The following is a 23,789-nucleotide window of genomic DNA, read 5'->3' as shown; positions in this document are numbered from 1 at the left end:
CACCCCTCCCCCTTCCCCGAGACACCTGTACCCCACTCCGATCGACCCCTCCCACTGTCCCGAGACGCCTGTACCCCACTCTGACCCAGACCCCTCCCCTTCCCCAAAACGCCCGTACCCCGCTCCGATCCAGACCCCTCCCCCGCCCGAGACGCCTGTACCCCGCTCCGATCCAGACCCCTCCCCCGCCCGAGACGCCTGTACCCCGCTCCGATCCAGACCCCTCCCCCGAGATGCCTGTACCCCGCTCCGATCCAGACCCCTCCCCCGAGACGCCTGTACCCCGCTCCGATCCAGACCCCTCCCCCGCTTGAGACGCCTGTACCCCGCTCCGATCCAGACCCTCCCCGAGACGCCTGTACCCCGCTCCGATCCAGACCCTCCCCCGAGACGCCTGTACCCCGCTCCGATCCAGACCCCTCCCCCGAGACGCCTGTACCCCGCTCCGATCCAGACCCCTCCCCCGAGACGCCTGTACCCCGCTCCGATCCAGACCCCTCCCCCGAGACGCCTGTACCCCGCTCCGATCCAGGCCCTCCCCCAAGACGCCTGTACCCCGCTCCGATCCAGACCACTCCCCCGCCCGAGACGCCTGTACCCCGCTCCGATCCAGACCCCTCCCCCGCCCGAGACGCCTGTACCCCGCTCCGATCCAGACCCCTCCCCCGCCCCGAGACGCCTGTACCCCGCTCCGATCCAGACCCCTCCCCCGAGACGCCTGTACCCCGCTCCGATCCAGACCCTCCCCGAGACGCCTGTACCCCGCTCCGATCCAGACCCCTCCCCCGCCCGAGACACCTGTACCCCGCTCCGATCCAGACCCCTCCCCCGAGACGCCTGTACCCCGCTCCGATCCAGACCCCTCCCCCGAGACGCCTGTACCCCGCTCCGATCCTGACCCCTCCCCCGAGGCGCCTGTACCCCGCTCCGATCCAGACCCCTCCTCCGCCCGAGACGCCTGTACCCCGCTCCGATCCAGACCCTCCCCGAGACGCCTGTACCCCGCTCCGATCCAGACCCCTCCCCCGAGACACCTGTACCCCGCTCCGATCCAGACCCCTCCCCCGAGACGCCTGTACCCCGCTCCGATCCAGACCCCTCCCCCGCCCGAGACGCCTGTACCCCGCTCCGATCCAGACCCCTCCCCTGAGACGCCTGTACCCCGCTCCGATCCAGACCCTCCCCCGAGACGCCTGTACCCCGCTCCGATCCAGACCCTCCCCGAGACGCCTGTACCCCGCTCCGATCCAGACCCCTCCCCCGAGACGCCTGTACCCCGCTCCGATCCAGACCCCTCCCCCGCCCGAGACGCCTGTACCCCGCTCCGATCCAGACCCCGCCCCCGAGACGCCTGTACCCCGCTCCGATCCAGACCCCTCCCCCGCCCGAGACGCCTGTACCCCGCTCCGATCCAGACCCCTCCCCCGCCCGAGATGCCTGTACCCCGCTCCGATCCAGACCCTCCCCGAGACGCCTGTACCCCGCTCCGATCCAGACCCCTCCCCCGAGACGCCTGTACCCCACTCCGATCCAGACCCCTCCCCCGCCTGAGACGCCTGTACCCCGCTCCGATCCAGACCCTCCCCGAGACGTCTGTACCCCGCTCCGATCCAGACCCCTCCCCCGAGACGCCTGAACCCCGCTCCGATCCAACCCCTCCCCCGAGACGCCTGTACCCCGCTCCGATCCAGACCCTCCCCCGAGACGCCTGTACCCCGCTCCGATCCAGACCCCTCCCCCGAGACGCCTGTACCCCGCTCCGATCCAGACCCTCGCCCGAGACGCCTGTACCCCGCTCCGATCCAGACCCCTCCCCCGCCCGAGACGCCTGTACCCCGCTCCGATCCAGACCCTCCCCCGAGACGCCTGTACCCCGCTCCGATCCAGACCCCTCCCCCGCCCGAGACGCCTGTACCCCGCTCCGATCCAGACCCCTCCCCCGAGACGCCTGTACCCTGCTCCGATCCAGACCCTCCCCGAGACGCCTGTACCCCGCTCCGATCCAGACCCCTCCCCCGAGACGCCTGTACCCCGCTCCGATCCAGACCCCTCCCCCGCCCGAGACGCCTGTACCCCTCTCCGATCCAGACCCTCCCCGAGACGTCTGTACCCCGCTCCGATCCAGACCCCTCCCCCGAGACGCCTGAACCCCGCTCCGATCCAGACCCCTCCCCCGAGACGCCTGTACCCCGCTCCGATCCAGACCCTCCCCCGAGACGCCTGTACCCCGCTCCGATCCAGACCCCTCCCCCGAGACGCCTGTACCCCGCTCCGATCCAGACCCTCCCCCGAGACGCCTGTACCCCGCTCCGATCCAGACCCCTCCCCCGCCCGAGACGCCTGTACCCCGCTCCGATCCAGACCCCTCCCCCGCCCGAGACGCCTGTACCCCGCTCCGATCCAGACCCCTCCCCGAGACGCCTGTACCCCGCTCCGATCCAGACCCTCCCCCGAGACGCCTGTACCCCACTCCGATCCAGACCCCTCCCCCGAGACGCCTGTACCCCGCTCCGATCCAGACCCCTCCCCCGAGACGTCTGTACCCCGCTCCGATCCAGACCCCTCCCCCGAGACGCCTGTACCCCGCTCCGATCCAGACCCCTCCCCCGAGACGTCTGTACCCCGCTCCGATCCAGACCCTCCCCCGAGACGTCTGTACCCCGCTCCGATCCAGACCTACAGCGACCCCCTTGACCAAGCTTTTGTCCGCTTCCCCCGCTGTCCCATGATGCAGTGCACCATCCTGTTAAAAAAATATATTTGGCCCTAACATTTAAACAGGTGGGACACGCGGTGGGAAATAGGATCCGTGCCACGTTTGAGGTAATGGGGGTGCAGTCTCAATGGGCCGAAGGGCCTTTCATGTGCTGTGAGATTTGTTTCTAACACTTCTGTGGTGCGCGTCTGATTGAGTTAAAGGTGCTATGTAAATGCAAGTTATTGCCAGCCATTTTTATCAATATTAAAACCTGTTTCCCAGAGGCGTTTGAAGAGTTTTTTTTCTCTCCTTGGCAAAGTGCGTCTTTCTCTGACACGCCACTGGATCCCTCCCCCCGGGGCATTGCTCCCAGCAGCAGCCCAGAGTTAGGCCTTTCTTCCGGGAGGCTCAGGGGGAGATTGGCAAGGCCAGAGGGTGGGGAGGGGGTTGTTGGTGTGACGCGAGCGGTCCTGCCCCATCGCACGCCGGCAGGACCACCTGTCATCTGGATCCACTTTGGAAGGCCAGGAGAGGCAGAGGAAAGAGGGGCTGAATGGCCTCCTCCCCACATCCGATACCCTGGCTCCTCCCCCATCTGACAGACAGTGGCCTGAAGGGTTAAGGGTAAGTGTACAGCTAATGGCAGGAACCTGAACAGCCTTGACGTACAGCGGGATCGTGTGGTCCAATCCCTGAAAGTGGCCACACAAATTTAGAAACTTTATTTTATTGGCAGCCCGAGTAGACTGACATTAACACCGCAATGAAGTTACTGTGAAAATCCCCAAGTTGCCACACTCTAGCGCCCGTTCGGGTACACCAGGGGTCAATTTAGCATGGCCGATCCATCTGGACCACACATCTTTGGGCTGTGGGAGGAAACCGGAGCACCCGGAGGAAACCCACGCAGACACGGGGAGAACGTGCAGACTCCACACAGAGTGACCCAAGCCGGGAATCGAACCCGGGTCCCTGGCGCTCAGTGCCGCCCATAATCATATCATAGAATCCCCTCAATTAAATATCCCCCACTCCAATAGCGAATCAACAAGTTTATTTTTAAAAGGTGTGATGGGTAGACTTGAGGTCAAAGGGCAGGAGAAGTGGGAGTTGACCGAACAGCAGTGCAGTCCCGAGGGGCTGAATGGCCATCTCCCGCCTGTGCTGACGTCAGCAACCTGCTGTTTTTTTTTGGTGTGGCCAAGCTCGAGTCACCTCAGGACCACTGGGTGTCTGCAGTGGGTAAACGGTCTTCACTTTGGATGGAAGGCCCTGCCCCGTAGAGTGAAGGCCCGAAGCCTGCCTTGGGAGTTTGATGACTGCGGGGAATGAGCCAAACAACATGAAACTCGCGCGAGTCACGGGGGAGGGGAAGGAAATGACTCTGATGGAAACATCGGCACCCATTTCACCTCTCTACTGCCACCCAGAGACGATTTCGCCTCCCGGCTTAACCCCAGACCAGAAAACTAGGCCCGAGGCGGCTAACATGTCTCATTTTCTGAATAAAAACAACCCCACAGGCTTTGACTAAACATAAATATATATTTTTTTGAGGAAATTCTCCAGGAAAACAACAAGGCAGCTAGAAAACAAACTTGGTCAAGTAATACTTCTTTTGAAACAACAGGAAGAGAAAAATGATTTCACGTGAGGGAGATTTTACAAGGCGAACTCTTCTGGGAAAAGCTGCATCATGGTGCTATTTTTCCTTTCCCCGACGAGCGTACCCACTACTTGAGGGGTTTTGCCACCAGGGAGTAAGCAAACTCAATCTCCTCGTCCTTGGGGCAGGTGTGGGCGAACTCTTCACAATCGTAGGCATTTCTCAAATACCTCCAGATACCAGTGAACTGCTGAGGGATCTCGAAGCCTCGGTATTTCTTGCAAACCACCTGAGACAGAGAGAGAGAGAGGAGAAAATGACAAAGATTAACGTTAAGTAAGCGTCAACACACACTCTGGGATTTAATGAGGCAGTGGGTTAGCTCTGCTGCCTCACAGCTCCAGGGATACGGGTTCCATTCCAGCCTTGGGTCACTGTCTGTGTGGAGTCTGCACATTCTCCCCGTGTCTGCGTGGGTTTCCTCCGGGTTCCTCCCACACTCCAAAGACGTGCGGCTTAGGTGGATTGGCCGTGCTAAGTTGTCCCTAATCTGCACATAATTGGACACTAAGGGGCAATTTAGCATGGCCAATCCACCCTAACCTGCACGTCTTTGGACATTAGCGAATTGGCCATGCTAAATTGCCCCTTAGTGTCCAAAGATGTGCAGGTTAGGGGGATTAGCCATGCTAAATTACCCCATCTAAAGATGTGTAGGTTTGTGGGGGGGGGGGGGGGGGAATTGACAACAAAAGTCAACTGGACTGAGAGCCAGCAGGAACCCGATGGGCCGAATGGCCTTCCCCCCCGCCTCATGGTAGCCCCCCCATCCCTCAATGCCAAACGGGAGGGCTGGTTATTACCTTGGCAATGTGGAGTTTGGGTAGAAGGTTACAATCAGCCAGTGTCAGCTCGTTGCCATCCAGGAACTTGCGGGTGGAGACCACGACATCCTCAGCGCTGTTCTCATCTATTTCCTCGGGCACGGGAGTCTTCAAGTACTCATCCAGCTTGGCCAAGGATTTCAGGAGGCCTTTCTCCAACACTGAGGGCCAGAGGGAAAAGAATTCACTCAACAGCACTGCTGGGCACAGGAGAGTTTGACCTCTGAACCCTGAGGCCAAGGCCTCAAAATCTAGGCCGACAAATATGGGGGGAGGTGGGATGTGGGTGAGGGCAAGTGAGGTGGGAACCCTCCCCATTAACTTGGGAATAGTTCGTCCTCATCATCTTGGAGAGTTACCATTGACCAGAAACTGAACCCAAGCAGATAAACACTGTGGCAGCTCAGAGGCTGGGAATCCTGCAGAGAGTAACTCACCTCCTGACTCCCCACAGCCTGTCCACCATCTACAAGGCACAAGTCAGGAGTGTGATGGAATACTCCCCCCTTCCCTGGATGCTGCAGCTCCAACAACACTCGAGAAGCTCAACACCATCCAGGACAAAGCAGCCCCGCTTGATTGGCCCCCCATCCACAAACACTCACTCCCTCCACCCCCAACGCACAGTGACAGCCGTGTGTACCATCTACAAGATGCACTGCAGCAACTCACCAAGGCTCCTTAGGCAGCACCTTCCAAACCCACAACCGCTTCCATCTAGAAGGACAAGGGCAGCAGATACCTGGGGAACACCCCCACCTGGAGGCTCCCCTCCGAGTCACTCACCATCCCGACTTGGAAATATATCGGCCGTTCCTTCACTGTCGCTGGGTCAACATCCTGGAGCTCCCTCCCTAACAGCACCGTGGGTGTACCTACACCTCAGGGACTGCAGTGGGTTCAGGAAGGCGGCTCACCACCACCTTCTCAAGGGGCAGTAAATGCTGGACCCAGCCAGCGACAGCAGCATTAGGAGAAATGAATAAAATTACAGGTTCCCTTCAATGCTGTCCACCAATAAAACCGCTGGCTCGGTTTCCTTTCCTTTAAAAGCTCACTGAATCAATAATCGGCCTAATCCATGCCGTGCTCAGGACAGCCCGGGTCAGTCTGTCGGCTTGGGGTAAGGGGCGGCAGGCGTGAAACAGAGACGAGGGGGAGTTGTTTCACTCAAAGGCTGGTGAATCTGGGGAATTCTCTACCCCAGAGCGCGGGGAACGGGAGAACACCGAATGAATTTGGGGAGCTGGAGCGGTTTTCAATCAGTATTGGGGTCGAAGGGTCACGGGGAGCGGGCGGAGGCCAAGGTCAGCCAAGGGCGGAGGCCAAGGTCAGCCAAGGGCGGAGGCCAAGGGCGGAGGCCAAGGGCGGAGGCCAAGGGCGGAGGCCAAGGGCGGAGGCCAAGGGCGGAGGCCAAGGGCGGAGGCCAAGGGCAGAGGCCAAGGGCAGCCAAGGACGGGTTCGAGGACCTGAATGGCCTCCACCTGGTTCTCATGTCAGAAAAACCCATGTGGGTCACTAATGTCCTTCAGTGAAGGAAATCTGCCGTCCTTACCCGGCCTGGCCTACACGTGACTCCAGAGACACAGCAATGTGGTTGACTCTCAACTGCCCTCTGAAATAGCCGAGCGAACCAGTGGGTTCAAGGGGCAATTGGGGATAGGAATGAATGCTAGGCCAGCCCAGTGACAACACTCACTGCCCACTCCTCAACCCCATCTCCCCCATCCCTTCAGAGGGCGCTTAACCGTCTGTCTACATCAACGGGGACGAAGTGTCGAGAGCTTCAGGTTTCTAGGTGTCCAGATCACCAACAACCTGTCCTGGTCCCCCCCACGCCAACGCTATAGTTAAGAAAGCCCCACCAATGCCTCTACTTTCTCAGGGGGCGAAGGAAATTTGGCATGTCAGCTACAACTCTCACCAACCTTTACAGATGCACCATAGAAAGCATCCTTTCTGGTTGTATCACAGCTTGGTCTGGGGCTCCTGCTCTGCCCAAGACCACAAGGAACTTTAGCAAATAGAGTCAGAGGTTTACAGCATGGAAACAGGCCCTTCGGCCCAACTTGTCCATGCCACCCCTTTTTTAAAACACTAAGCTAGTCCCAATTGCCCGCATTTGGCCTATATCTCTCTGTACATCGTACCCATGTAACTGTCTAAATGCTTTTTAAAAGACAAAATTGTACCCGCCTCTACTACTACCTCTGGCAGCTTGTTCCAGACACTCACCACCCTCTGTGTGAAACATTTGCTATTTGGCTACCTCATCCTGGATCCCGTGAGATTTAACTTTATGCAACAACCTACCATGCGGTACCTTGTCAAAGGCCTTGCTAAAGTCCATGTAGACAACATCAACTGCACTGCCCTCATCTACCTTCTTGATTACCCCTTCAAAAAACTCAATCAAATTTGAGAGACTTGATTTTCCACTCACAAAGCCACGCTGACTGTCCTAAATCAGTCCTTGTGTCTCTAAATGCCTGTAGATCCTGTCTCTCAAAATACCTTCTAACAATTTACCCACCACAGATGTGAGGCTCACTGGCCTGTAGTTCCCAGGCTTTTCCCTGCAGCCCTTTTTAAACAAAGGCACAACATTTGCCACTCTCCAATCTTCAGGCACCTCACCCGTGATTATCGATGATTCAAATATCTCTGCTAGGGGAGCCGCAATTTCCTCCCGAGCCTCTCACAATGTCCTGGGATACACTTTATCGAGAACAGCTTCTTCCCTGCTGCCATCAGACTTTTGAATGGACCTACCTCGCATTAAGTTGATCTTTCTCTACACCCTAGCTATGACTATAACACTACATTCTGCACCCTCTCCTTTCCTTCTCTGTGAACGGTATGTTTTGTCTGTATAGCGCGCAAGAAACAATACTTTTCACTGTATGTTAATACATGTGACAATAATAAGCAAACTAAAATGCAACACTTGCACACCGCATGGGACTATTTCGATTTCTAACCAGTGAGAGGAGGGGCCTAAATTTTGCACTCAGGATGGGCCTTGGACCCTACGACCCTCTGGCACACAGCTGACCCTCGAGAGCGGTGGCCAAAGTTGTCCTGGCCAATTGGGAAGCCTGTTTGAGCAGGTGAATGATTCTCTCCCCCCCCCCAACCCGAATGGCCAATCTGGTCCAATGCCAATAGGGGTCAGACAGGGAAAGTTTCTCCACCTACTGTCGTTCATGCCAGGATTGGGGTTCTTGATGTAGGCCGAGAACTTGGAGAAAATGTTGCTCCCGGCGGTGTTGGATTCCGGGTTCCTGGCGGCCAGACGCGGATATCTTGGGGGAGAGAAACACAAGAGCATTCGTTAAAGACAAGGAGGTTCGGGGTGTGTGGGGGGGGGGGGGGGGGGTGTGGGGGGGGGGGGGGTGAGGGGGGCGGAGGTTTGGGGTGTGGGGGGGGGGGGGGGTGTGGGGGGCGGAGGTTCGGGGTGTGGGGGGGGGGGTATTAAAAAGGAAGAAAGACTGATTAGAGTTGTTCATAGAATCCCAACAGCGCAGAGGGAGGCCATTCGGCCCATCGAGCCTGCATCGACCACAATCCCACCCAGGCCCCTAACCCCACGTATTTACCCTGCTAACCCTCCACACACCACAGGGCAATTTATCACGGCCAATCCATCTAACCAGCACATCTTTGGACTGTGGGAGGAAACCGGAGCACCCGGAGGAAACCCACGCAGACACGGGGAGAACATGCAAACTCCACACAGACAGTGACTCGAGGCTGGAATGGAACCCGGGTCCCTGGCGCTCTGAGGGAGCAGTGAACCCGGGTCCCTGGCGCTGTGAGGCAGCAGTGAACCCGGGTCCCTGGCGCTGTGAGGCAGCAGTGAACCCGGGTCCCTGGCGCTGTGAGGCAGCAGTGAACCCGGGTCCCTGGCACTGTGAGGCAGCAGTGAACCCGGGTCCCTGGTGCTGTGAGGGAGCAGTGAACCCGGGTCCCTGGCGCTGTGAGGGAGCAGTGAACCCGGGTCCCTGGCGCTGTGAGGCAGCAGTGAACCCGGGTCCCTGGCGCTGTGAGGCAGCAGTGAACCCGGGTCCCTGGCGCTGTGAGGCAGCAGTGAACCCGGGTCCCTGGCGCTGTGAGGCAGCAGTGAACCCGGGTCCCTGGCGCTGTGAGGCAGCAGTGAACCCGGGTCCCTGGCGCTGTGAGGGAGCAGTGAACCCGGGTCCCTGGCGCTGTGAGGCAGCAGTGAACCCGGGTCCCTGGCACTGTGAGGCAGCAGTGAACCCGGGTCCCTGGCACTGTGAGGCAGCAGTGAACCCGGGTCCCTGGCGCTGTGAGGCAGCAGTGAACCCGGGTCCCTGGCGCTGTGAGGGAGCAGTGAACCCGGGTCCCTGGCACTGTGAGGCAGCAGTGAACCCGGGTCCCTGGGGCTGTGAGGCAGCAGTGAACCCGGGTCCCTGGGGCTGTGAGGCAGCAGTGAACCCGGGTGCCTGGCGCTGTGAGGCAGCAGTGAACCCGGGTCCCTGGCGCTGTGAGGGAGCAGTGAACCCGGGTCCCTGGCGCTGTGAGGCAGCAGTGAACCCGGGTCCCTGGCGCTGTGAGGGAGCAGTGAACCCGGGTCCCTGGCGCTGTGAGGCAGCAGTGAACCCGGGTCCCTGGCGCTGTGAGGGAGCAGTGAACCCGGGTCCCTGGCGCTGTGAGGGAGCAGTGAACCCGGGTCCCTGGCGCTGTGAGGGAGCAGTGAACCCGGGTCCCGGGCGCTGTGAGGCAGCAGTGAACCCGGGTCCCTGGCGCTGTGAGGCAGCAGTGAACCCGGGTCCCTGGCGCTGTGAGACAGCAGTGAACCCGGGTCCCTGGCGCTGTGAGGCAGCAGTGAACCCGGGTCCCTGGCGCTGTGAGGCAGCAGTGAACCCGGGTCCCTGGTGCTGTGAGGGAGCAGTGAACCCGGGTCCCTGGCGCTGTGAGGGAGCAGTGAACCCGGGTCCCTGGCGCTGTGAGGGGGGCAGTGAACCCGGGTCCCTGGCGCTGTGAGGCAGCAGTGAACCCGGGTCCCTGGCACTGTGAGGGAGCAGTGAACCCGGGTCCCTGGCACTGTGAGGGAGCAGTGAACCCGGGTCCCCGGTGCTGTGAGGCAGCAGTGAACCCGGGTCCCTGGCGCTGTGAGGCAGCAGTGAACCCGGGTCCCTGGCACTGTGAGGGAGCAGTGAACCCGGGTCCCTGGCACTGTGAGGGAGCAGTGAACCCGGGTCCCTGGCGCTGTGAGGGAGCAGTGAACCCGGGTCCCTGGCGCTGTGAGGGAGCAGTGAACCCGGGTCCCTGGCGCTGTGAGGGAGCAGTGAACCCGGGTCCCTGGCGCTGTGAGGGAGCAGTGAACCCGGGTCCCTGGCGCTGTGAGGGAGCAGTGAACCCGGGTCCCGGGCGCTGTGAGGCAGCAGTGAACCCGGGTCCCTGGCGCTGTGAGGGAGCAGTGAACCCGGGTCCCTGGCGCTGTGAGGGAGCAGTGAACCCGGGTCCCGGGCGCTGTGAGGCAGCAGTGAACCCGGGTCCCTGGCGCTGTGAGGCAGCAGTGAACCCGGGTCCCTGGCGCTGTGAGACAGCAGTGAACCCGGGTCCCTGGTGCTGTGAGGGAGCAGTGAACCCGGGTCCCTGGCGCTGTGAGGGAGCAGTGAACCCGGGTCCCTGGCGCTGTGAGGCAGCAGTGAACCCGGGTCCCTGGCGCTGTGAGGGGGGCAGTGAACCCGGGTCCCTGGCGCTGTGAGGGAGCAGTGAACCCGGGTCCCTGGCGCTGTGAGGGAGCAGTGAACCCGGGTCCCTGGCGCTGTGAGGGAGCAGTGAACCCGGGTCCCTGGCGCTGTGAGGGAGCAGTGAACCCGGGTCCCTGGCGCTGTGAGGGAGCAGTGAACCCGGGTCCCGGGCGCTGTGAGGCAGCAGTGAACCCGGGTCCCTGGCGCTGTGAGGGAGCAGTGAACCCGGGTCCCTGGCGCTGTGAGGGAGCAGTGAACCCGGGTCCCTGGCGCTGTGAGGGAGCAGTGAACCCGGGTCCCGGGCGCTGTGAGGCAGCAGTGAACCCGGGTCCCTGGCGCTGTGAGGCAGCAGTGAACCCGGGTCCCTGGCGCTGTGAGACAGCAGTGAACCCGGGTCCCTGGCGCTGTGAGGCAGCAGTGAACCCGGGTCCCTGGTGCTGTGAGGGAGCAGTGAACCCGGGTCCCTGGCGCTGTGAGGGAGCAGTGAACCCGGGTCCCTGGCGCTGTGAGGCAGCAGTGAACCCGGGTCCCTGGCGCTGTGAGGGGGGCAGTGAACCCGGGTCCCTGGCGCTGTGAGGGAGCAGTGAACCCGGGTCCCTGGCGCTGTGAGGGAGCAGTGAACCCGGGTCCCTGGCGCTGTGAGGGAGCAGTGAACCCGGGTCCCTGGCGCTGTGAGGCAGCAGTGAACCCGGGTCCCTGGCGCTGTGAGGGAGCAGTGAACCCGGGTCCCTGGCGCTGTGAGGGAGCAGTGAACCCGGGTCCCTGGCGCTGTGAGGGAGCAGTGAACCCGGGTCCCTGGCGCTGTGAGGCAGCAGTGAACCCGGGTCCCTGGCGCTGTGAGGGGGGCAGTGAACCCGGGTCCCTGGCACTGTGAGGCAGCAGTGAACCCGGGTCCCTGGCGCTGTGAGGGAGCAGTGAACCCGGGTCCCTGGCGCTGTGAGGGAGCAGTGAACCCGGGTCCCTGGCACTGTGAGGGAGCAGTGAACCCGGGTCCCTGGCGCTGTGAGGCAGCAGTGAACCCGGGTCCCTGGCGCTGTGAGGGAGCAGTGAACCCGGGTCCCTGGCACTGTGAGGCAGCAGTGAACCCGGGTCCCTGGCGCTGTGAGGCAGCAGTGAACCCGGGTCCCTGGCGCTGTGAGGCAGCAGTGAACCCGGGTCCCTGGCGCTGTGAGGCAGCAGTGAACCCGGGTCCCTGGCGCTGTGAGGCAGCAGTGAACCCGGGTCCCTGGCGCTGTGAGGCAGCAGTGAACCCGGGTCCCTGGCGCTGTGAGGCAGCAGTGCTAATCACTGTGCCGCCCAAACTGGAGATTTCTCCCATGTCTCAGGCCTGGAATAGTGTGAACAGTTTTGGTCCGTTTATCTAAGGAAAGATATCCTGGCATTGGAGGCAGTCCAGAGAAGGTTCACTAGGTTCCCGGGTAGGGAGGGAGTTTCTTATGAGGAGAGGGTGAGTAGGTTGGGCCTGTACTCACTGGAGTTTAGAAGAATGTGAGGCGACCTTATTGAGACATATCGGATTCTCAGGGGGTTTGACAGGGTCGATGCTGAGAGGTTATTTCCCCCTGTGGGAGTGTCTGGGACCAGAGAGCATCATCTCAGAGTGAGGGGGTCGCCCATTGAAGACAGAGATGAGGAGGAATTTCTTCTCTCAGAGGGGAGTGAATCTGTGGAATTCTTTCCCGCAGAGGGCTGTGGAGGTCGGGTCACTGAGTATGTTCAAGGCTGAGACAGACAGATTGTTAATCAGTAAGGGAATCGAGGGTTACGGGGATAAGGCGGGAAAGTGGAATTGTGGAGGCGAACTTATCCAGACGAATCCCCTCCCCATCGCTGCCCGGAGTTCGGTCCCCGTCTCTCCAGGGACTCACACATTCCTCTACTTTCTCAGAAGACTAAGGAAATTTGGGATGTCAGCTACGACTCTCACCAACTTTTACAGATGCACCATAGAAAGCATTCTTTCTGGTTGTATCACAGCTTGGTCTGGGCTCCTGCTCTGCCCAAAACCGCAAGGAACTACAAAAGGTTGTGAATGTACCCCAATCCATCACGCAAACCAGCTTCCTACCCATTGACTCCATCTGACAGCAGCAGGGAAGAAGCTGTTCTTGAGTCGGTTGGTACATGACCTCAGACTTTTGTATCTTCTTCCCAACGGAAGAAGGTGGAAGAGAGAATGTCCGGGATGCGTGGGGTCCTTAATTATGCTGGCTGCTTTGCCGAGGCAGCGGGAAGTGTAGACAGAGTCAATGGATGGAGGCTGGTTTGCGTGATGGATTGGGCTACACTCACGACCTTTTGTAGTTCCTTGCGGTCTTGGGCAGAGCAGGAGCCCAGACCAAGCTGTGATACAACCAGAAAGAATGCTTTCTATGGTGCATCTGTAAAAGTTGGTGAGAATTGTAGCGGACATTCTGAATTTTCTTAGTCTTCTGAGAAAGAGGTGTTGGTGGGGCTTTCTTAACTATTTGGACCTACCTCACATTAAGTTGATCTTTCTCTATACCCTAGCTGTGACTGTAACACTACATTCTGCACTCTCTCCTTTCCTTCTCCCCTATGTACTCTATGAACTGTATGCTTTGTATAGAGTGCAAGAAACAATACTTTTCACTGTGTGTTCATACATGTGTCAATAGTAAATCCAATCAAATCTCCCCACCAATGAGAAGTCCCACAGCAAGCGCAGCCCCCCCACCCCCCCTCCCACGTACTTGGGGGGACAGAGATTTTCCTCAAGAAACTCCTCGATCTTGTTGGTGTCGGTTTTCACCTCATTCTCGTAGAGCAGGAACGGGGGCTGGGCCCCCGGAGCCAGGTCCTCCAGAAACTTGTTCTCAAATTTCCTACATCGACAACAGGGGATGGGGCAGGGGGGAAGATGTAGGATGGAGCGGAAAGAGGGAGAGAGAAAAAGAGAGTGTTACCACCCAGCCACCTGCTCCTCCGAAATACCAACTCGAATTCCGCTAAAGAGTGAGAACACATCCGCCACGACGGAGCGCAGGAAACGAGTGGGAAACCTCCGCCCCCCCCCCCACCCACCGCGTCTCCCGTCCCCAATTCCCCCTCCACCCCCGCGTCCCCAATTCCCCCTCCACCCCCGCGTTCCCAATTCCCCCTCCACCCCCACGTCCCCAATTCCCCCTCCACCCCCCGCGTCCCCAATTCCCCCTCCACCCCCGCGTCCCCAATTCCCCCCCCACATCTCCCATTCCCCCTCCACCCCCCGCGTCCCCAATTCCCCCTCCACCCCCCGTGTCCCCAACTCCCCCTCCGCGTCCCCAATTCCCCCAATTCCCCCTCCCCCCCCCCGCGTCCCCAATTCCCCCTCCCCCCACGTCTCCCGTCTCCAATTCCCCCTCCCCCCACGTCTCCCATTCCCCCCCCCACCCCGCGTCTCCCGTCTCCAATTCCCCCCCCCACCCCGCGTCTCCAATCCCCCCTCCCCCCCGCGTCTCCAATCCCCCCTCCCCCCCCCGCGTCTCCAATCCCCCCTCCCCCCCCCACGTCTCCAATCCCCCCTCCCCCCCCACGTCTCCAATCCCCCCTCCCCCCACGTCTCCAATCCCCCCTCCCCCCCCCACGTCTCCAATCCCCCCTCCCCCCCCCACGTCTCCAATCCCCCCTCCCCCCCCCACGTCTCCAATCCCCCCTCCCCCCCCCCCCACGTCTCCAATCCCTCGCCCCCCTCACCCCGCGCGCTCACTAACCTACGCTGGCTCCCATTTTGAAATTCTCAGCCCCATTTTCAAATCCCTGGGTGGCCTCGCTCCCCCCGATCCCTGCCGTCACTCGCTACCCTCCTTCCCCGAAACAACCCCCACCCCCCCCAACCCTCCGGAGACATCTGCACTCCTCCAAATCTGGCCCCTTGCGCCACCTTCCCCTCCCCCCCGACCCAAACAATGTTCATCGCTCAGCCACGCTATTGGCTAATCCTCTGCAATTCCCTCCCTCAACAACCCGGTCTCTCTGCAAGACTTTCCCCGCCCCTTCAGACACACGCATGACCCCCGACCCCACTGACCTCTTCATGTCGACGGTGGTGACGTTGAAGGTGACCCCCTTAAGCCAGAGCACCATGAAGAGTCGCTGCGAGAAGGGGCAATTGCCAATGCTTTGCCCATCACTGCCCGCCTGCCAGGGGAGAGGGAAGAAAGGCAGATGTCAGCACACACTGAGGTCAAGGCAGGGGGTCAAAGTTCAACCATTGAACCCTGGAGAGCCCCCAAACCTGGAGGAACAAAATGGCAGCAGCTCTGTCACTTGTGGGGGGATGTGGAAAGAGCATCAAGGGGCACGAAATATATGGTTCTATGGTTGGTTCTAAAGGCCACAGCTGGAACGTTGCATACAGTTCTGGGTGCCACACTAAAGGAAGGATGTGAACAAAGATCTAAGGGTACATGTACATAGCTCCTTGAAAGTGGAGTCACAAGTGGACAGAGTGGTGAAGAAGGCATTCGGCATACTTGGTTTCATCGGTCAGAACATTGAATACAGGAGTTGGGACGTCTTGTTGAAGTTGTACAAGACATTGGTAAGGCCACACTTGGACTAATGTGCACAGTTCTGGTCACCCTATTATAGAAAGGATGTTATTAAACTAGAAAGAGTGCAGAAAAGATTTACTGGGATGCTACCAGGACTTGATGGTTTGAGTTATGAGGAGAGGCTGGATAGACTGGGACCTTTTTCTCTGGAGCGTAGGAGGCTGAGGGGAGACCTTACAGAGGTCTATAAAATAATGAGGCGCATGGATCAGCTAGATAGTCAATATCTGGGAGCTGAAAAGCATGGATGTTCGGGAACTTGGGAAAATAAATAGTGATGTCTTGAGGAGTGTACATAAAACAGAGAAGGTGGTGCTGGAAATCTTAAAGCGCATCAAGATAGATTAATCCCAGGATCTGAAGAAGTGTATCCCAGGACATTGTGGGAGGCTAGGGAGGAAATTGCGGATCCCCTCGCCGAGATATTTGAATCATCGATAGTCACGGGTGAGGTGCCTGAAAATTGGAGAGTGGCAAATGTTGTGCCTTTGTTTAAAAAGGGCTGCAGGGAAAAGCCTGGGAACTACAGGCCGGTGAGCCTCACATCTGTGGTGGGCAAGTTGTTGGAAGATATTTTGAGGGACAGAATCTACAGGCATTTAGAGACGCAAGGACTGATTAGGGACAGTCAGAACAAAGAACAATACAGCACAGCAACAGGCCCTTCGGCCCTCCAAGCCCGCGCCGCTCCCTGGTCCAAACTAGACCATTCTTTTGTATCCCTCCATTCATGTGGCTATCTAGATAAGTCTTAAACGTTCCCAGTGTGTCCGCCTCCACCACCTTGCCCGGCAGTGCATTCCAGGCCCCCACCACCCTCTGTGTAAAATATGTCCTTCTGATATCCGTGTTGAACCTCCCCTCCTTCACCTTGAACCTATGACCCCTCGTGAATGTCAACACAGACCTGGGAAAAAGCTTCCCACCATTCACTCTATCTAAGGGATCTGGGAAGTGTGGATTGGCACAGGCTGTTCTCTGGTAAGGGTGTAAATGGAAAGTGGGAGGCCTTCAAAGGAGAAATTTTGAGAGTGCAGAGTTTGTATGTTCCTGTCAGGATTAAAGGCAAAGTGAATCGGAATAAGGAACCTTGGTTCTCGAGGGAGATTGTAACACTGATTAAGAGGAAGAGAGAGTTGTATGAAATGTACAGGCAGCAAGGAACACATCAGATGCTCGAGGAGTATAAAAAGTGCAAGAAGCTACTTCAGAGGGAAATCAGGAGGGCTAAAAGAAGACATGAGGTTGCTTTGGCAGACAGATTGAAGGAAAATCCAAAGAGCTTCTATAGGTATGTTAGGAGCAAAAGGATAGTGAGGGATAAAATTGGTCCTCTTGAAGACCAGAGTGGTATACTGTGTATGGAACCAAAAGAGATGGGGGAGATACTAAATGGTTTTTTTGCATCCGTATCTACTGAGGAAACGGGCATGGAGTCTACGGAAATAGGGCAAACTGGTAGGGAGGTCATGGAACCTTAACAGATTAAAGGGGAGGAGGTGCTCGCTGTCTTGAGGCAAATCAGAGTGGATAAATCCCCAGGACCGGACAGGGTATTCCCACGGACCTTGAGGGAAGCTAGTGTTGAACTTGCAGGGGCCCTGGCAGACATATTTAAAATGTCAGGATTCACGGGGGAGGTGCCGGATGATTGGAGGGTGGCTCATGTTGTTCCCTTGTTTAAAAAAGGTTCCAAAAGAAATCCGGGAAATTATCGGCCAGTAAGTTTGACGTCGGTGGTGGGCAAGTTATTGGAAGGTGTGATAAGGGATAGGATCTACAAATATTTGGATAGACAGGGACTTATTAGGGAGAGTCAACATGGCTTTGTGCGTGGTAGGTCATGTTTGACCAATCTATTAGAGGTTTTCGAGGAGGTTACCAGGAAAGTGGATGAAGGGAAGGCGGTGGATGTTGTCTACCTGGATTTCAGCAAGGCCTTTGACAAGGTCCCTCATGGGAGGTTAGTTAGGAAGGTTCAGTCGCTAGGTATACATGGGGAGGTAGTAAATTGGATTAGACACTGGCTCATTGGAAGAAGCTAGAGAGTGGTTGTGGAGGATTGCTTCTCTGAGTGGAGGCCTGTGACTAGTGGTGTGCCGCAGGGATCGGTGTTGGGTCCATTGTTGTTTGTCATCTATATCAATGATCTGGATGATAATGTGGTAAATTGGATCAGCAAGTTTGCTGATGATACAAAGATTGGAGGTGTAGTGGACAGTGAGGAAGGTTTTCAAAGCTTGCAGAGGGATTTGGACCAACTAGAAAAATGGGCTAAAAAATGGCAAATGGAATTTAACGCAGACAAGTGTGAGATATTGCACATTGGAAGGACAAACCAAAGTAGAACGTACAGGGTAAATGGTAGGACTCTGAAGAGTGCAGTTGAACAGAGGGATCTGGGAATACAGGTACAGAATTCCCTAAAAGTGACGTCACAGGTGGATAGGGTCGTAAAGAGTGCCTTTGGTACATTGGCCTTTATAAATCGGAGTATCGAGTATAAAAGTTGAAGTGTTATGGTAAGGTTATATAAGGCATTGGTGAGGCCGAATTTAGAGTATTGTGTACAGTTTTGGTCACCTAGTTACAGGAAGGATGTAAATAAGGTTGAAAGAGTGCAGAGAAGATTCACAAGGATGTTGCCGGGACTTGAGAAGCAGAGTTACAGAGAGAGATTGAATAGGTTGGGACTTTATTCCCTGGAGCGTAGAAGATCGAGGGGAGATTTGATAGAGGTGTATAACATTTTGATGGGTATAGATAGAGTGAATGCAAGCAGGCTTTTTCCGCTGAGGCTAGGGGAGAAAAAAACCAGAGGGCATGGGTTAAGGGTGAAAGGAGAAAAGTTTAAAGGGAATATTAGGGGGGGCTTCTTCACGCAGAGAGTGGTGGGAGTGTGGAATGAGCTGCCGGATAAAGTGGTAAATGCGGGGTCATTTTTAACATTTAAGAAAAACTCGGACGGGTTCATGGATGAGAGGGGTGTGGAGGGATATGGTCCAAGTGCAGGTCAGTGGGACTCGGCAAAAAATGGTTCGGCACAGACAAGGGCCAAAAGGCCTGTTTCTGAGCTGTAATTTTCTATGGTTCTATGCCTTTCATAATTTTATACACCTCTATTAGGTTACCCCTCATCCTCCGTCTTTCCAGTGAGAACAACCCCAGTTTACCCAATCTCTCCTCAAAACTAAGCCCTTCCATACCAGGCAGCAGCCTGGTAAACCTCCTCTGTACTCTCTCTAAAGCCGCCACGTCCTTCTGGTAGTGTGGCGACCAGAACTGGACGCAGTATTCCAAATGCGGCCGAACCAACGTTCTAGACATCTGCAAAATCAGACCCCAACTTTTATACTCTATGCCCAGTCCTATAAAGGCAAGCATGCCATATGCCTTCTTCACCACCTTCTCCACCTGTGACATCACCTTCAAGGATCTGCGGACTTGCACACCCAGGTCCCTCTGCGTATCTACACCCTTTATGGTTCTGCCATTTATCGTATAGCTTCCCGCTACGTTAGTTCTACCAAAATGCATCACTTCGCATTTATCTGGATTGAACTCCATCTGCCATTTCTTTGCCCAAATTTCCAGCTTATCTATATCCATCTGTAGCCTCTGACAATGCTCCTCACTATCTGCAAGTCCAGCCATTTTCGTGTCGTCCGCAAACTTACTGATCACCCCAGTTAAACCTTCTTCCAGATCGTTTATAGAAATCACAAACAGCAGAGGTCCCCGTACAGAGCCCTGCAGAACACCACTAGTCACAGGCATCCAGCCGGAAAAAGACCCTTCCACTACCACCCTCTGTCTTCTGTGACCAAGCCAGTTCTCCACCCATCTAGCCACCTCCCCCTTTATCCCATGAGATCCAACCTTTTGCACCAACCTACCATGAGGGACTTTGTCAAACGCTTTACTAAAGTCCATGTAGACGACATCCACTGCCCTTCCCTAGTCAACCATTCTAGTCACTTCTTCAAAAAACTCCACCAACACTCCCCTCCGAGATACTCCCAGTCAACACATCCCTCTCCTTTGTGAATACCGACGCAAAGTATTCATTTATGATCTTCCCTACTTCTTTGGGCTCTAAGCATAATTCCCCACTTTTGTCCCTGAGAGGTCCGATTTTTTCCCTGACAACCCTTTTGTTCCTAACGTATGAATAAAATGCCTTGGGATTCTCCTTAATCCTGTCTGCCAAGGACATTTCGTGACCCCTTTTTGCCCTTCTAATTTCCCGTTTGAGTTCTTTCCTACTTTCTTTGTATTCCTCCAGAGCTCCCTCCGTTTTTAGCTGCCTGGACCTAACGTACACCTCTCTTTTCTTTTTGACCAGTCCCTCAATTTTCCTGGTTATCCACGGTTCTTGAATCCTACCCTTCCTATCCTTTTTTTACAGGCACATGCCTATCCTGCAGCCCTAACAACTGTTCCTTAAAAGACTCCCACATGCCAGATGTGGATTTACCCTCAAACAGCCTCCCAATCAAGAGCTGCCAATTTCTGCCTAATCCCACTAAAGTTAGCCTTCCCCCAATCCAACACCTTACCCTTGGGACACCACTCATCCTTTTCCATCACTATCCTAAAGCAAACAGAATTGTGGTCACTATTTGCCACATGTTCCCCTACCGAAACTTTGACGACCTGACCGGGCTCATTCCCCAGTACTAGGTCCAGTATAGCCCCCTCTCTAGTCAGGCTATCTACATATTGTTCCAAAGAACCCTCCTGTACGCATTTTACAAATTCCTCCTCAGCATGGCTTTGTGAGTGGAAAATCATGTCTCACAAATTTGATTGAGTTTTTTGAAGGGGTAACCAAGAAGGTAGATGAGGGCAGTGCAGTTGATGTTGTCTACATGGACTTTAGCAACGCCTTTGACAAGGTACCGTATGGTAGGTTGTTGCATAAAGTTAAATCTCACGGGATCCAGGGTGAGGTAGCTAAATGGATACAAAACTGGCTTGATGACAGAAGACAGAGGGTGGTTGTGGAGGGTTGTTTTTCAAACTGGAGGCCTGTGACCAGCGGTGTGCCTCAGGGATCAGTGCTGGGCCCACTGTTATTTGTCATTTATATTAATGATTTGGATGAGAATATAGGAGGCCTGGTTAGTAAGTTTTGCGTCTCATGCAAAGGGACCTGGGGGTCCTTGTGCATGAGACGCAAAAGCCCAGTCTGCAGGTACAACACGTGATCAAGAAGGCAAATGGGATGTTGGCCTATATTGCGAGGGGGATAGAATATAAAAGCAGGGATGTCTTGATGCACCTGTACAGGGCATTGGTGAGGCCGCAGCTGGAATACTGTGTGCAGTATTGGTCCCCTTATATGAGGAAGGATATATTGGCATTGGAGGGAGTGCAGAGAAGGTTCACCAGGTTGATACCGGAGATGAGGGATTTGGATTATGAGGAGAGGCTGAGGAGATTGGGTTTGTACTCGTTGGAGTTTAGAAGGATGAGGGGGGATCTTATGGAGACTTATAAGATAATGCGGGGGCTGGATAGGGTGGAGGCGGAGAGATTCTTTCCACTTAGTAAGGAAGTTAAAACTAGAGGACACAGCCTCAAAATAAAGGGGGGTCGGTTTAAGACAGAGTTGAGGAGGAACTTCTTCTCCCAGAGGGTGGTGAATCTCTGGAATTCTCTGCCCACTGAGGTGGTGGAGGCTACCTCGCTGAATATTTTTAAATCACGGATAGATGGATTCCTGATCGGTAAGGGAATTAGGGGTTATGGGGATCAGGCGGGTAAGTGGAACTGATCCACTTCAGATCAGCCATGATCTTATTGAATGGCGGGGCAGGCTCGAGGGGCTAGATGGCCTACTCCTGCTCCTATTTCTTATGTTCTTATGTTCTTATGTTTGCAGATGATACTAAGATTGGTGGCATAGTGGACAGTGAAGAAAGTTATCTCCAATTGCAACGGGATCTTGATCAATTGGGCCAGTGGGCTGACAAATGGCAGATGGAGTTTAATTCAGATAAATGCGAGGTGATGCATTTTGGTAGATTGAACCAAGGCAGGACTTACTCAGTTAATGGTAGGGTGTTGGGGAGAGTTACAGTACAAAGAGATCCAGGGGTACATGTTCATAGCTCCTTGAAAGTGGAGTCACAGGTGGACAGAGTGGTGAAGAAGGCATTCGGCATGCTTGGTTTCATTGAATACATGAGTTGGGATGTCTTGTTGAAGACATCCCAAAATAAGGTCTATGAAATAATGAGGGGCACAGATCAGCTAGATAGTCAATATATTTTCCCAAAGGTGGGGGAGTCTAAAACTAGAGGGCATAGGTTTAAGGTGAGAGGGGAGAGATACAAAAGTGTCCAGAGGGGCAATATTTTCACACAGAGGGTGGTGAGTGTCTGGAACGAGCTGCCAGAGGTAGTAGTAGAGGCGGGTACAATTTTGTCTTTTTAAAAGCGCTGAGACAGTAACATGGGCAAGATGGGTATAGAGGGATATGGGCCAAACGCAGGCAATTGGGACTAGCTTAGTGTTTAAAAAGGCGGCATGGCCAAGTTGGGCTGAAGGGCCTGTTTTAATGCTGTATGACTATATACCCACTGGAGACAGCGTGCGCAGGAACGATTAGTCCATAAGAGGTAGGAACAGAATTAGGCCATTCGGCCCATCGAGTTTGCTCACAGAATGTTTCCAGGGATGTGGGCCCTCAGTTGTCTATGTTAAGTTGATCTTTCTCCACACCCTAGCTGTGGCTGCAAAACTACACTCTGTACTCTCCTCCTCCGCCATGTACTCTATGAACAGTATGCTTTGTCTGTATTGCTACAGCTTTAGTTTATTTATTAGCGTCACAAGTTGGCTTACGTTAACGCCGCAATGAAGTTGCTGTGAAAATCCCACAGGCGCCACACTCCAGCGCCTGTTCGGGTACACAGAGGGAGAATTTAGCACGGCCAATGGACCCTAACCTGCACGTCTTTCAGACTGTGGGAGGAAACGCACGCAGACACGGGGAGAACGTGCAGACTCCGCACTGACAGTGACCCAAGCCGGGAATGGAACCCGGGTCCCTGGCGCTGTGAGGGAGCAGTGAACCCGGGTCCCTGGCGCTGTGAGGCAGCAGTGAACCCGGGTCCCTGGCGCTGTGAGGCAGCAGTGAACCCGGGTCCCTGGCACTGTGAGGCAGCAGTGAACCCGGGTCCCTGGCGCTGTGAGGGAGCAGTGAACCCGGGTCCCTGGCACTGTGAGGGAGCAGTGAACCCGGGTCCCTGGCGCTGTGAGGGAGCAGTGAACCCGGGTCCCTGGCGCTGTGAGGCAGCAGTGAACCCGGGTCCCTGGCGCTGTGAGGCAGCAGTGAACCCGGGTCCCTGGGGCTGTGAGGGAGCAGTGAACCCGGGTCCCTGGCGCTGTGAGGGAGCAGTGAACCCGGGTCCCTGGCACTGTGAGGGAGCAGTGAACCCGGGTCCCTGGCACTGTGAGGCAGCAGTGAACCCGGGTCCCTGGCGCTGTGAGGCAGCAATGAACCCGGGTCCCTGGCGCTGTGAGGCAGCAGTGAACCCGGGTCCCTGGCGCTGTGAGGCAGCAGTGAACCCGGGTCCCTGGCACTGTGAGGCAGCAGTGAACCCGGGTCCCTGGCACTGTGAGGCAGCAGTGAACCCGGGTCCCTGGCGCTGTGAGGCAGCAGTGAACCCGGGTCCCTGGCGCTGTGAGGCAGCAGTGAACCCGGGTCCCTGGCACTGTGAGGCAGCAGTGAACCCGGGTCCCTGGCGCTGTGAGGCAGCAGTGAACCCGGGTCCCTGGCGCTGTGAGGCAGCAGTGAACCCGGGTCCCTGGCGCTGTGAGGCAGCAGTGAACCCGGGTCCCTGGCGCTGTGAGGGAGCAGTGAACCCGGGTCCCTGGCGCTGTGAGGGAGCAGTGAACCCGGGTCCCTGGCGCTGTGAGGCAGCAGTGAACCCGGGTCCCTGGCGCTGTGAGGCAGCAGTGAACCCGGGTCCCTGGCGCTGTGAGGGAGCAGTGAACCCGGGTCCCTGGCGCTGTGAGGGAGCAGTGAACCCGGGTCCCTGGCGCTGTGAGGCAGCAGTGAACCCGGGTCCCTGGCACTGTGAGGCAGCAGTGAACCCGGGTCCCTGGCGCTGTGAGGCAGCAGTGAACCCGGGTCCCTGGCACTGTGAGGCAGCAGTGAACCCGGGTCCCTGGCGCTGTGAGGCAGCAGTGAACCCGGGTCCCTGGCGCTGTGAGGCAGCAGTGAACCCGGGTCCCTGGCGCTGTGAGGCAGCAGTGAACCCGGGTCCCTGGCGCTGTGAGGGAGCAGTGAACCCGGGTCCCTGGCGCTGTGAG

General features: G+C 56.6%; 1 protein-coding gene across 1 annotated transcript; it reads right to left on the bottom strand.

Annotated features, from left to right (window-relative positions):
* Window positions 1–3,736: 3,736 nt before the first annotated feature.
* LOC144490327 (chloride intracellular channel protein 1-like) lies at window positions 3,737–15,044 on the bottom strand. Its single transcript, XM_078208098.1, has 5 exons — window positions 14,939–15,044; window positions 13,623–13,754; window positions 8,387–8,493; window positions 5,168–5,349; window positions 3,737–4,593 (listed from the first exon to the last, which is right to left on the bottom strand). The coding sequence occupies exons 1-5, from the start codon at window positions 14,992–14,994 to the stop codon at window positions 4,432–4,434; spliced, it is 639 nt and encodes a 212-aa protein (XP_078064224.1). The 5' UTR covers window positions 14,995–15,044; the 3' UTR covers window positions 3,737–4,431.
* Between the last annotated feature and the right edge of the window lie 8,745 nt (window positions 15,045–23,789).

The sequence above is a fragment of the Mustelus asterias genome, unplaced genomic scaffold (assembly GCF_964213995.1).
Source record: "Mustelus asterias unplaced genomic scaffold, sMusAst1.hap1.1 HAP1_SCAFFOLD_3166, whole genome shotgun sequence".
Classification (NCBI taxonomy): Eukaryota; Metazoa; Chordata; class Chondrichthyes; order Carcharhiniformes; family Triakidae; genus Mustelus; species Mustelus asterias.
Note: the sequence above shows the minus strand (reverse complement) of the source record. Positions and strands in the feature narration are given on the sequence as shown.